The following is a 13,425-nucleotide window of genomic DNA, read 5'->3' as shown; positions in this document are numbered from 1 at the left end:
AAAATCTCTTCATGCCCGAAATACACTCGGTGTATTTGCCAAATCACTGTCGATTGGTGATCCCTCTTAGAAAAACTTGTTTCTCTTTAAATAAACTTGTTTCTAAACTTTTAATGTTTCTTTGCCCGGAAATTAAGCTCAGGATCTTCAGTGTGGTAGGCGGAACACGCTACCACCACACCACGGCGGAGCGATCACTTACGCTAGTTAAAAGCAGCTCAAGTTCCCTTCCACTTGGCCTTCCCAAATCAACGAGGCGTCCTCATTTCTGGGTGAGTGATGTTATGTAGTTCCGTAAATCTTTCAAAGATTTTTTCTCCTGCGCATTCCAAGCATCAAGTTTTCTTATATCGCCATCTTCCATACTTCCGCGCTAAGCATCATATCGGGTAGTAAAAGACTTATGGAACATAATTTTTGTTCATCAAGAGAAGAGTTTACTTGTCAGCATAACCCAAAACAGCATTTGTTTGCAACTACGACACCGCTTCAAAATTTTAAGCAATTTTGGACTTCATGTATTAAAACTGAGGTCTCGAGTCGATTCCATCAAGCTGTTTCGGTACTACTGAGTTCATGGAAATATGCACAGAATGGAACTGGGTAAATATTGTGACGAATATTACCATCACTAGTAATAAACTCCCAACACAACAACATTGAAGCCAGCCACACTGTGTACATAAACCTATCAAGCTTGATTATGTATATTTTATACTTGATTATGTATATTTTATACTTTTGGCTGAGTATGTTGGTTGACAGCAGTGACCGAACTGCTATTGCGAAGATATTGTTGAAGCAAAAACCCATTGTTGAGCTTACTTACTTACTTAATTGGCGCATAACCGTCTAAACGGTTATGGCCGTCCAACAAGGCGCGCCAGTCGCTCCTTCGCTCCGCCGTCCGGCGCCAATTGGTCACACCAAGGGATTTTAAATCGTTTACACCTGGTCCTTCCAACGGAGTGAGGGCCGCCCTCTACCTCTGCTTCCATTGGCGGGTGCCGATAGAAACTTTTTCTTGGCCGGAGCTTCATCTTTCATTCGCATAACATGGCATAGCCAGCGTAGCCGCTGCGTTTTAATTCGCTGGACTATGTGGATGTTTGTGTATAGCTCGTTCAGCTCATCATTAATTCTTCTTCGGTACTCGCCATCGCCAACGCGTAGAGGTCCATAAATCTTTCGAAGAACTTTTCACTCCCAAAGCCGCTTCATCTGCTGTTGTCATGGTCCATGCCTCTGCCCCATATAGCAGGACGGGTACGATAAATGACTTGTAGTCTGATTTTCGTTCGCCGAGAGAAGACTTTACTTTTCAATTGCCTACCTAGTCCAAAGTAGTATTTATTGGCAAGATTGATTCTTCGCTGGATTTCAGTGCTGATGTTGTTGCTAGTATTGATCCTGGTTCCCAAATAAATGAAGTATATTACTATTTCGAAATTATGGCTGCCAACAGTAGCGTGGTGGCCAAGGCGAGTATGCGCTGACTCTTTGCTCGATGACAGTAGGTACTTCGTTTTGTCCTCATTCACCATCAAACCCATCTTTGCCGCTTCTTTTTCCAGTTTGGATTAAGCAGAACTAACAGCGCGGGTGTTTATGCCGATGATATCGATGTCATCCGCATATGCCAGTATTTGCACGCTTTTATAGAATATTGTTCCAGTGCGGTTAAATTCTGCAGCTGGTATAATTTTCTCCAGCATCAAATTAAATAAATCGTTCGATAGGGGGTCACCCTGTCTGAAACCTCGTTTAGCTTCGAACGGCTCGGAGAGGTCCTTCCCAATTCTGACTGAACTGATGGTGTTGCTCAACGTCATTTTGCACAGCCGTATAAGTTTTGCGGGGAAAACAAATTCAGACATAGCGGAATATAGGCAGCTCCTTTTCATGCTGTCGGAGGCGGCTTTAAAATCGACGAAGAGGTGATGTGTGTCGATTTTCTTTTCGGGGTTTTTTTCCAAGATTTGGGCCATTGTGAAAGTCTGGCCGATGATAAATTTACCAGGTCTGAAGCCGCACTGATAAGGTCCAATCAGCCGGTTAACGGTGGGCTTCAATCTTTCGCACAATACAATTCAAAGGACCTTATATACGATATTAAGAAGGCTACTTCTACGATAGTTGGCGCATTAAAAGCATAGCATGCATAAAAGCATATTCGCCACAATAATTTTAAATTATCTAGCAGATACCTCAACTCATAATAGATTCATACCTTATCTGTTTTAGGGTTGCATGCATGAAAAATAAAGTGACAATTTGCTGGGTTGCAATCTTATATTTGGCCTTATGTTCTATCAGAAGCTTTTAGAAAAAGATAGAAACGCAGCAGAATCTCTGCTTATATACAATTTGGATATATTTTGGGCTTACGAGAATACGAAGCTCACTCTGCTTAAGGAATCATAGAAGTATACAACAGCTGCAATGGGGCGTATGTGTTTAATCAAGTGATGTGCTTTATAAATGTGTAACCATTGCTGCCCAAAAACCATTTCCAAAGAAGAATGTGACCACCATATTTACAGCAATTTTTGTTTATACCTTTCAATATCTGATATTGCATATGACCTTATATTGATCTACAGCTTATCTGCTTAAGATCTGCATCTGATCTGTTAATGATGCGGTTTTTATCGTGCACTGGATAATGCATACGTTGACTGCTCCCGCCATTTTGATATACAAACCATTAAAACACGATTGCTTTCATTTACAATATCTTTTATTTCTATGTTGTCGTGGTGTAAACACTTTAGTCAAATTATATTACTACGAGTATGTAACAATTTTCAATACAAATCTCAAACAAGCTCAATTAATATTGCGCGATTTATTAATTTCTATTATACAAATTGTTCTGTTGCTGAAGCTTAATTTCTTTTAGTTCCGCTTTTAAAAACAAATTTTGCTGTAATTTTTATTTGTTTACTTCTTCCAAAAATCAGCCATAACATAAATAGGCTTTACCATATAAAACGGTGGAAATTTTAAATGCAGTGTTTTCTTATATCAATAACAAATTTTTAAAACTTTGTATTATTTCCTTTTGAAATGTGTATGTAATTAGTTTTAAAATCTCAAACATATACATTAGAGTGGTTAAACTAAATTTTTTTTTTAATTCAAAAACGTTACTCCTCAAAAAATCGAGACGCTCTCAGCTTTCATATTTTCATTAAATGTCAATGTACAAGTAAAAAAATTTTTTTTGCATGTTAAAATTCATGTTTCTTTGTGAAATATACCTACTACTTCACAGCTTCCTTGGATGTGTAGAATGAGCATAGCGCCTAAATATATGTGGCGAAGTTGAAATCAGCGAAACTAAAACGGTAATTCTAACTATATTGCGTATTGTTTTGGGTTCAAAATTACGGCGTAGATTATATCGCTGATGAAGAATTCAATGCCAGCTTTTCAAATTTCGAAATGGCGTATCCAATATGCCGGACAACTTTTTCCAAATTAATTTGAATCTAATGAAACTTCGTTCGCGGGGTTTAATAAGGTAGCTGATTTTGAATCCGTTGTCGTTATTTTTTTTTTCAAAATTGAAAATAATGGACCAAATATGTCGGTCAATATTTTTAAAAGTGATTGGATTCTCTTGAGACTCTGTGTACGGGATTTGTGAGGTTGTTGATTTTGGGTGTGATATCAGTTTTTCAAAATTCAAAATTTCGGATCCAAAAAGACCGTGAATACACATATATGTGCACAAAAAACAAAGCATTAAGGTGTGAAAAAAAAATTATAAATTGTGAAATCAAAAAATTTTTAAAATTTTTACATACATATACAACACAAAATGTGAAAGACGAAAAAAAAGGAAAAGGAAAGTTTCAAGAACAAAAATTGAAATAATGTAAGTGCCAACATGATGCGGGTCTCACTTGGTAATATCGATTCGTGTAGCACAGCAAACAGAAGCACAAACATGATGCTCTCACCTGAGCGGGATGAAGAGGGTCTACCATCCATTAGATCGGAACTACACCGGTCATGCACTGAAGCAATTTTGGAGGAAGGGAATTTGCCGGGGGCTCCAGCACACCCCGAAAATGAAGAGTTGGAGGAAGCGGAAGCTGCTCAGAATATAGATAGTACATCCCCAAAGGAAAAGTTACGCCCGATACGTAAATGTGCACCCACAAAGTTAACAGAGCCAATGCTAAATACAAGGATGTGCCACGAGAGAGGGTATACCAAAACAAGGAAAAAAGAAACATGACCCATGTTGAAGACATGATTCAATTTTCGGACTAAATCGGCCCCGCTTCGTCTGGCAACACCCGGCCAGTGCGGCCAAGCGCATGATGCAGTGCAGCTCAGCTGTGGCTGCAACCACCACCGCGCTCACTCTCTTAGTTATTCAGTTTACATCATTGTTTACTATAGGGGTTTTTTTTATTATGCGAGCTCGAATAAAACGCCTCAACTAGCTAAACAGTTTCATTATGGCAAAACCATACAGATGGTTACTTTTTTTAGCTGCTTTGACATGTCTACTTCTACTTCAGTTGAAACCGCTTAGCCAACTCAACTCGATTACTTTTTATTGGTTGCTTTCCATGCAATTCGGTAAGCTAGCTAGTGTTTTAATTGTACTAGTTAGCAATGAAATACAGCTTATATAGTTTGGCAGCTTAAATAGAAGTTATGTTGCGAATAGAGTGGAAGGCAGTGGACTAGGAGTTTTTTCAAAGTTAAAAAAAAATGATAAAAGCTTTAATATAAATAAAACTATTGTTTTAATAACAACAAAAACGCCTTATATATTCTATATACATAAATTTGTAAGGATTTCTCACTTTAAAATTTGAGTTGAATAATCTAAAGTTTTTTTTTTTGAAACTGTGTCGAGAACTGTGCGTGTGAATGTGCGAATTTTCACCGACCAGCTGTTAGTTGCGCTACTTGGTAAAATTTACCATGGTTTACATAAAACTACCAGCTATCACGCATCGTGCCGGTCGCCGTTTTTTACCGCCTGCCCGCCGTCGCGCAGTTCTTATTTTATTTTTATATGATATTATAATTTGATTTTTAATTATTTTAATTTAAAGTTTGAATTGTGAGTTAACAATCTATATAATGACACACTCATTCAAATATATTTTAAACAAAGTGCATAGTGCAAGTACAAAATTATACACTTAATTTAAGCTTAGCTTAACCAACTCGAACGCAACTGTGAACTAAAAGAAATGTTTCACAATGAAACACGAATTTTAACATGCAAAAATAAATTTGTTTACCTGTACATTAACATTTAAAGAAAATATAGAAACTGAAAGCATTTCGATTTTTTTATAAAAACTAGAAGCGCGACCTTTAAAATCACTTCTTTTACAAAATAAAAAAAAAATACCTGTCTTGCATTTCTTGACTCACCCTAATATACGTACATACATACATCTGTGTATAATAATGCATTCACGTTGCGCCAGAAACTCGAGCAGCACTGTTAAACTCCGAAATAGCCCATAAACTTGAGTTTATAGCGCATTATGAATGTAATTTAATTTGTTGCTTAGTATTTTTCATAAGTATTTTTATCAGAGAACGTATATCAAAGGCTGGTCCAACAACGTAATTATCAAAATGTGTATAATCATGAGATGTTAACTCACCTCATAGTAGCTGCCTCGCTGAAATTGTCAAGTTATTTCAGCATTGTATAAATAGCGTTAATTATTACTATCATTAAAACTGTTAAATTAAAAATAGCCTCCACGTTTACCTTCCCTCGAATTTCTTGTTGGACCATCTCTGTTTATGTTTATGTTTTCTGGTTCTAGATATCGTCACTGGTCAATAAAAGTTCGTAAGTTCTTCCAGAAAGGCGGCGTTCATGGTGGAGCTTCGTTTCAAATATAGATGCTCTGTAGAGCTGTAAGTCAAACTACGACTGTTTGCTATGAAAACTAAACGAGTGTTCTTTTTAGATTTTGCGAATCTGCAGTCACAGGTGCATCGAGGCTCTAAGATAACCGCACCCTAAACTCTCTCCATTTTCTTGGTATCAAACATTACGAAAATTTTTGATATAAACTTTATCGTCCCAATAACAATATATATCTTTTTTAACCGTTACAAAGTGTTTGTGCTCAACTTTTTCTTCTTAATAACATAATTTGAAAATTTGTATTGCTATAGTATATACTTATATAAGAATAAATACAGTTTAGAAGAACTAGATGTACATCTTTATTAGTATTGTCACACTTTAATAAAAAATTTATTATTTCTTTCTTACGTGATTTTATATATACCTTTCGTGAAAATGTGTTATATATAAAATTCTCGTAAATCGCGAAACCAAGCCGCGAGCCCATATCGATGTCCTGATTATCTTGTCTACTCTGATACTCATATTGTACTAAAACCGTTTAGCTTCTTGTGGTCTAACCTTTGATCGGTAGTCGCTAAGCATTATCACTAATCCTTAACTAGAACATGCTATTAAGGTTGATCTAACTTCAAAATATTTGCTACTGACTAAGTCAGAACTCATACGAAAAAATTTGGAAATAGATTCACACAATTTTGTGAAAAATCCTAAAACGCCTTTCAAAGCAGCCGCAGACTTCTGCATATTCAGTTTCGCTATTAATAATCTTAAAGACTTAAGAGATATTCTATCGTCACGGGTGCAACATTTGTACGTAACATTTCATCTTTGTTGACGCATTCTGATAAATTCAGCTAAAGATTTCAGGTTCTAATAGATAGTTTGAGACACTTAACCTTGAGTCAGTTCTGTTATGTAAAGAAATAAGAAAGTTCGCAATATCTTAGTATATATGCAAATTACAGTAAGTTACGCTATACGTTAGTGAAGTTACAAATTATAAAACATCTGTTTCAAAACTTTTAGATAAACGAATATTTAAGGAATTCAGTAATTTAAAAGTAATTAATTTTTCTCAAATGTTTTAATAGTTGTAATATAAAATTAAGTGCCGCAGGTGGGACCACATTTGTCAATAAAAAAACGTTAAATGAACTTGTTGTTAGTAATTACGTATTTCAAAGTTTCAAACTATGGTTCACGTCATGTGATCACTTCAAGGGATAAACAAATTTGAGTTACCAAAAATTTTAAGAATTGTCACTCTCTAAAGCTTTAACGCAGATTCAAGGGCCATGTAAAAACTACTTCACAGATGTTATATTTTGATTAAAATTTCTACTGGACGTTATTAGTTGATATCTTTTTTAGGGTTATACGGTGTTTAGTAATGCCTACTCATTTCTAACAACAGTTTTTCTTAATAATCACTCGAATGTTAAATCACAAAATTTTTTTACAGCTTTTTCTACCTAATTGAAATGGTTCAATCGGCATTTTATTTGAAGAGGAAACAAAGGTATTTAAAATGCATTTAAAGAATAAATTTAATGTTTTTCGGTTGATTGAAGGTTTTTAAAACAATTATGTGTATCCACACGGTCTCAACTTTTGTAAGTAAAATTATCTCCGCACAAGCTTCGCTTTCTTATGGGAACCTCCCTTAAACAAAATGAATTTCACCTATAATTATTATATTAGGAATTTTATAATGTAAATTGTTTCTTAATTATTATGTTACTTTAAAAAGTCCGACATACATGTATGTGACCCGGCCTATGAAAAGGTGGATTATGACTCAAAAAAGAAATAGCGAGAAACAGCTGTTAAAGATAAAAAATGCATTTATTCAGTTTCTTAGTAGTAGTAACTTTTTTTGAGTCATAAGCCACCTTTTCATAGACCGGGTCACATATGATTATTTCTGATTCATAAAACTTTACGTCACTTAAAATTAGTATACAAAAATTATTTTTGTTCATATTGCAAAGTAATAACAAATATTTATTATAACTATTATGTCTCTGGTTATGTCAAGAACCGGTTTTTCAGTACAAGTTCAACTCAGTATGTCAGTTAAACTACGCATAAACTTATTCTGCAGTTTTTCAGTCTACTTTAACTAAAGTTTAAGCTAAGCTTAAGCGGCCGATCTGGCAGGGTTAAACTCTGGTTAACCTATCGGTGATTTGCGTTCGTTCAAATAGCGTCGAATATACCCAACAAGCATTTGGGCTTGATAACCAACCATTAGAGCTCATATTGATAACTAGCATACCTCTAAAATCTCATGAGTTGTTACGAAACAGTGCATCAACTTGAGTACCATAGTGTTCTCAGCAAAAGAAAGAATTTTTTATAAAGCGAAAAATGCTATTATTTAAGTTGAAAAAGTGATAGTTCTTTGATTGGACTCAAGTGTAATATTCCAATACTACAGTATTTTCACGAAAATAAAATAAAATATATATAATTAATTTTTGATACATTACGCTTCATTAATGCCATCAATCAGGGGTTTTTTTTTTTTTTCAAAATCAATATATGTTTGCTTTGGTGGTACCTCCTTGGAGATTTTTTTTCAACTTCACCTCAACTCGATATCCAATGTAGGATATCAACTGGAGAAACGTGTTGAATATTCATTTGAGAACTGCACATTTCTCAAAATCGCTGAAAGGTTGGATAATAATTTGAAAATGCTAATCAACTCGAGAACTATAAATTTTACAAAACTTCGATAGAGATTGTAGAATGGAGTTGGATATCAACTTGAGAACTATCTGGTTTAAGAATAACTAGATAATGATGTTGAATATCACCTCAGGAACTAGATATATACTTCGCTGGAGAAATATCTTTTAAATGTTTGTTAGGTAAGCAAAATACAGCTGTTGTCATTTCTACCAATTTTCTAGAGACTAAAAAACCAATGTTGCCGTATAAAAAATCCTACCCCAAAGGCGGCCTTAAATTGTGACTGAAAACTGCTCAGTAGTTTAACTGGAGTTTAATTTTGACTAGATTTTAATCAAACTTAGTTTAGGCTTAGCTTAACCATCTACTGAAAAACCGGCCCTTAGTAAATTAAAAATTTTTAAGCGAACGAGTTAAAGTTTAAAGTTAACTTTCTATATTAAAAATTTACATAACATCATTAAAAGCAAAATTTTCCTTAACTCTCATAATTTTTTTTCCTAAGCTTCTTATTACGTAATAAATTGACTTAACCTTTGAGCTGCATAGAAAAACACTTCATGAAAGGTATATAAAAATCCACATACAAACATACAAATGTAAAATTGTAATGATGTCAAGTGCGTGAAATCACTTTTGGTATAAATACACTTCAATTTAATAATAAGAACGCCGGTGATCGTTACGTATGCTGTTGCAGAGACAACACGAAACTATGCTTCCGATGAGCTGCAAAAAAAATTTAATTTATTTATACAAACATTTCCAGTCTAAATACGAATTAATTTTACCAACCTCCAAACCAATCATCACCCAAGCAATTATATTAAAGGCACGCAATAATTTAAGCCAGTAGTTCTCAAACTGTATGCGACAGCCAGTTGCAATTAGATTTTCACTTTTTGTGCTATCGCCATTCTTGAAACATGTCGCTGGTGGTAAACGATCATTCACAATGTAATCATGTGGACTTGCGCGCCCGCAACAACCGAGCTTGAAAAAAAAAAAAATTTAGTAACAATTTATTCGATATTGTATAATTGATTATAAAACTGTAAAAAATTATTTGTGCCCAATGGAGCCTTAAAGCCTACATTACATTATATAGAAAGAGAAGGAGGATAGGATTTATGGGGAGAAAAAACAAATATAAGTACAAAATATGCAAAGTGGAGGCGATCAAAAGCCAAAATCCCGTAAAGACCCGAAGGTCACACAAATCGTTTCCGTATCAATCGTACTAAAGCCATAAGATGTTAGAACCGGAGCGTACCGGATTCATATAAAGGTTACTCACTGGATGCAAATACAGGCCTGTCAAAATACTGTCCTCAGAACCGCTACGGGTTGTCTTCTTATGTCCCCAGAACACCACCTACACAATGAAAGGAGAGTACCTACTCCCCATTAGGGAGAGAAACAAAATGCTGAACAAACAGTTTCTGTTGAATACCCAGAAACCCAACAGGCATCAGATTGATGATGACATACCTCCCAGGGACTTAAGGGGTCATCTCCGTTAGTATTATGAGGAAATGGGGCACTTGAGAACACAGCCGTATGAAGCAAAAAAAACACTAGCAGGTCCTCAGTGATATCCACAAACTGGCGTCGGACCTCTATGTTAGGAATTGCCCGCAATTTCCAGTTCTTAAAGAAAAATATCCAGAATTCAACTTGGATCTGGGTACTGTAACAGATTAAACTCTTCCCTATCCAGAATGAGCTCCGGCATACAAAATGTATGTGCTGCTTTCAATGTGTACCCACATTACACCAACCATCTCTTCAATAGTAATGTGGAACTAACGCCTCTAACACCACTCTCACCACACCCCTGTTGAAACTGCAAGTTTCCTTGGACTTCCGTTAGAGGACATTGATGACAATTTGTGATCGGTAACACCATTGGATGGGGCGAAGCTCTGCTACGACAACAACAACAACGACAACAAGACCTGTTGCTTCCTGTTGGAAAATCATTTAGTTGATCGTAAGGTTTACCATACATATTATGGTGGGGCAAATTATTGTTTGAGTCAAATGTGTTCCATTATATACCTCTGTATATATTTTTCTACCTAATTTTAACTCTTCACACTTACCCATGTTTCATATAATGACATTGCACCTGGACTTGACAGTTCTTCCTCCCAAGCTGTGTCGACGGTATTTGACAGATGTGATGCTACAGAACTTTCGCCTTTAATCAGCAGGAAACCAACAACAATTTGTGCTATTATCACAACCCAGAGTAATGTTATGAACTGTGAACAAAGAAAAAAAAAACGTTACTTAAAATAAATTTTCCGACATAAAGATCTATTGTGTCGTTATTCATAAGCATACACTAATAAATTTATCAGTGATGACAGTAAACAATAAACATTTTACTTAAGCTTTCATTGTTTAACAAATTATATTTACAAAGAATTTTACAAAATGCATAAATATTTTTTTTAAGTTTATTATTCTAATTTATTGATTTATTTAATCTTATGTTAATTTTTTTGCTTTGTTATTCTACTTACCGTTACTGTACAGCAAACGCTTTCTCGTAGCGCACCCAAAAGTCCCAATAGGAATATCACAATTGTGGCTACACCCAAACCTATGTACGCATAGGAGGCCATAGCGCCCACTTCATTAACATTATAGGAAAACAGAACGTAAAGGCCAAATGCAATTAGGACCAATGCAAGTAGCTGAAGAAGAAATAGAAAAAATGTATTTATTAATAAAGTATATACAAATGCTTATCTAATATCTAAAGTTCTTTTCATGTACCACCAATGGATTCCGAGATATTGATTAAAATATATAACAATATGTTTTTATACTCAGCTGAGCAGAGCTCACAGAGTATATTAACTTTGTTCGCATAACGGTAATCCGTAACGGCATAAACTAATCGAGATAGATATAGACTTCTATATATCAAAATGATCTGGGTGAAAAAAGTAATTCCGTCTGTCCGTCCGTCTGTAAACACGATAACTTGAATAAATTTTGAGGTATCTTGATGAAATTTGGTATGTAGGTTCCTGGGCGCTCATCTCAGATCGTTATTTCAAATGAACGAAATCGGACTACAACCACACCCACTTTTTCGATATCGAAAATTTCGAAAAACCGAAAAAGTGCGATAATTCATTACCAAAGGTGGTTGGTAGGTGCGTTGACCTTATGACGCAAAACAGAAAATTAGAAAATTTTGGACAATGAGCGTGGCACCACCTTTTAAAAGAATGTAATTTAAAAGTTTTGCAAGCTGTAATTTGGCAGTCGTTGAAGATATCATGATGAAATTTGGTAGGCACGTTACTCCTATTACTATATGTGCGCTAAATAAAAATTAGCGAAATCGGATGACGAACACGCCCACTTTTAAAAAAAAAATTTTTTTTAAGTCAAATTTTAACAAAAAATTTAATATCTTTACAGTATAAAAGTAAATTATGTCAACATTCGACTCCAGTAATGATATGGTGCAACAAAATACAAAGATAAAAGAAAATTTCAAAATGGTCGTAACTCCGCCCTTTTTCATTTAATTCGTCTAGAATACTTTTAATGCCATAAGTCGAACAAAAATTTACCAATCCTTGTGAAATTTGGTAGGGACATAGATTCTATGACGATAACTGTTTTCTGTGAAAATGGGTCAAATTGGTTGAAGCCACGCCCTGTTTTTATACACAGACGACCGTCTGTCCTTCCGCTCGGCCGTTAACACGATAACTTGCGAAAAAAAGCGATATATCTTAACTAAACTTAGTTCACGTACTTATCTGAAGTCACTTTATCTTGGTATAAAATATGGCCGAAATCCGAATATGACCACCCCCACTTTTCCGATATCGAAAATTACGAAAAATGAAAAAAATGCCATAATTCTGTACCAAATATGAAAAAAGAGATGAAACATGGTAATTGGATTGGTTTATTGACGCAAAATATAACTTTAGAAAAAACTTTGTAAAATGGGTGTGACACCTACCATATTAAGTAGAAGAAAATGAAAAAGTTCTGCAGGGCGAAATCAACAGCCCTTGGAATCTTGGCAGGAATACTGTTCGTGGTATGACATATATAAATAAATTAGCGGTACCCGACAGAAGATGTTCTGGGTCACCCTGGTCCACATTTTGGTCGATATCTCGAAAACGCCTTCACATATACAACTAAGGGCTACGCCCTTTTAAACTCCTCATTAATACTTTTAATTTGATACCCATATCGTAAAAACATATTCTAGAGTCACCCCTGGTCCACCCTTATTGCGATATCTCGAAAAGGCGTCCAGCTATAGAACTAAGGCCCACTACGTTTTAAATAATCATTAACACCTTTCATTTGATACACATGTCATACAAACACATTCCAGGGTTACCCTAGGTTCATTTTGCTAATTGGTGATTTTCCCTTATTTTGTCTCCAAAGCTCTCAGCTGAGTATGTAATGTTCGGTTACACCCGAACTTAACCTTCCTTACTTGTTTTTTTTTTTTTTTTTTGCATAACTTTGCAGAAAATGTTCGCTCGACCCAACAAATCTGGACTTAAGCTTTCTTCAGTGAACGGTTCTAGTCTTCCAACTTTTCCGAGAGAGGACTTTACTTTTCAATTGCCTACCTAGTTCAAAGTAGCAGTTATTGGCAAGAGAGATTCTCCGCTGAATTTCGAGGCTGATATTGTTGTTTGCATTAATGCTGGTTCCTAAATAGACGAAGTCTTTTACTATTTCAAAAATATGCCTGCCAACAGTGGCTAGATAACCAAGGCGTCAATGCGCTGACTCTCTTCTTGATGAGAGTAGGTACATCGTTCTGTCCTCATTCATCATTAAACGGGTCT

General features: G+C 35.3%; 1 protein-coding gene across 1 annotated transcript in view; it reads right to left on the bottom strand.

Annotated features, from left to right (window-relative positions):
- Positions 1-2,722: 2,722 nt before the first annotated feature.
- LOC137246151 (tetraspanin-9-like) overlaps positions 2,723-13,425 on the bottom strand; it is a 114,082-nt gene continuing 103,379 nt past the window's right edge. The window contains exons 5-8 of the mRNA XM_067777238.1: positions 11,101-11,274; positions 10,675-10,836; positions 9,365-9,562; positions 2,723-9,298 (exon numbers count right to left, since the gene is read on the bottom strand). Coding sequence (XP_067633339.1) covers positions 9,227-9,298; positions 9,365-9,562; positions 10,675-10,836; positions 11,101-11,274 — 606 coding nt within the window. The 3' untranslated portion in view covers positions 2,723-9,226. The remainder of the gene's footprint in view (positions 9,299-9,364; positions 9,563-10,674; positions 10,837-11,100; positions 11,275-13,425) is intronic.

Source organism: Eurosta solidaginis, chromosome 3, assembly GCF_040869045.1.
Source record: "Eurosta solidaginis isolate ZX-2024a chromosome 3, ASM4086904v1, whole genome shotgun sequence".
In the NCBI taxonomy this organism is placed as follows: Eukaryota; Metazoa; Arthropoda; class Insecta; order Diptera; family Tephritidae; genus Eurosta; species Eurosta solidaginis.
The sequence above is the reverse complement of the archived record's forward strand: the minus strand, read 5'-3'. Positions and strand labels throughout refer to the sequence as shown.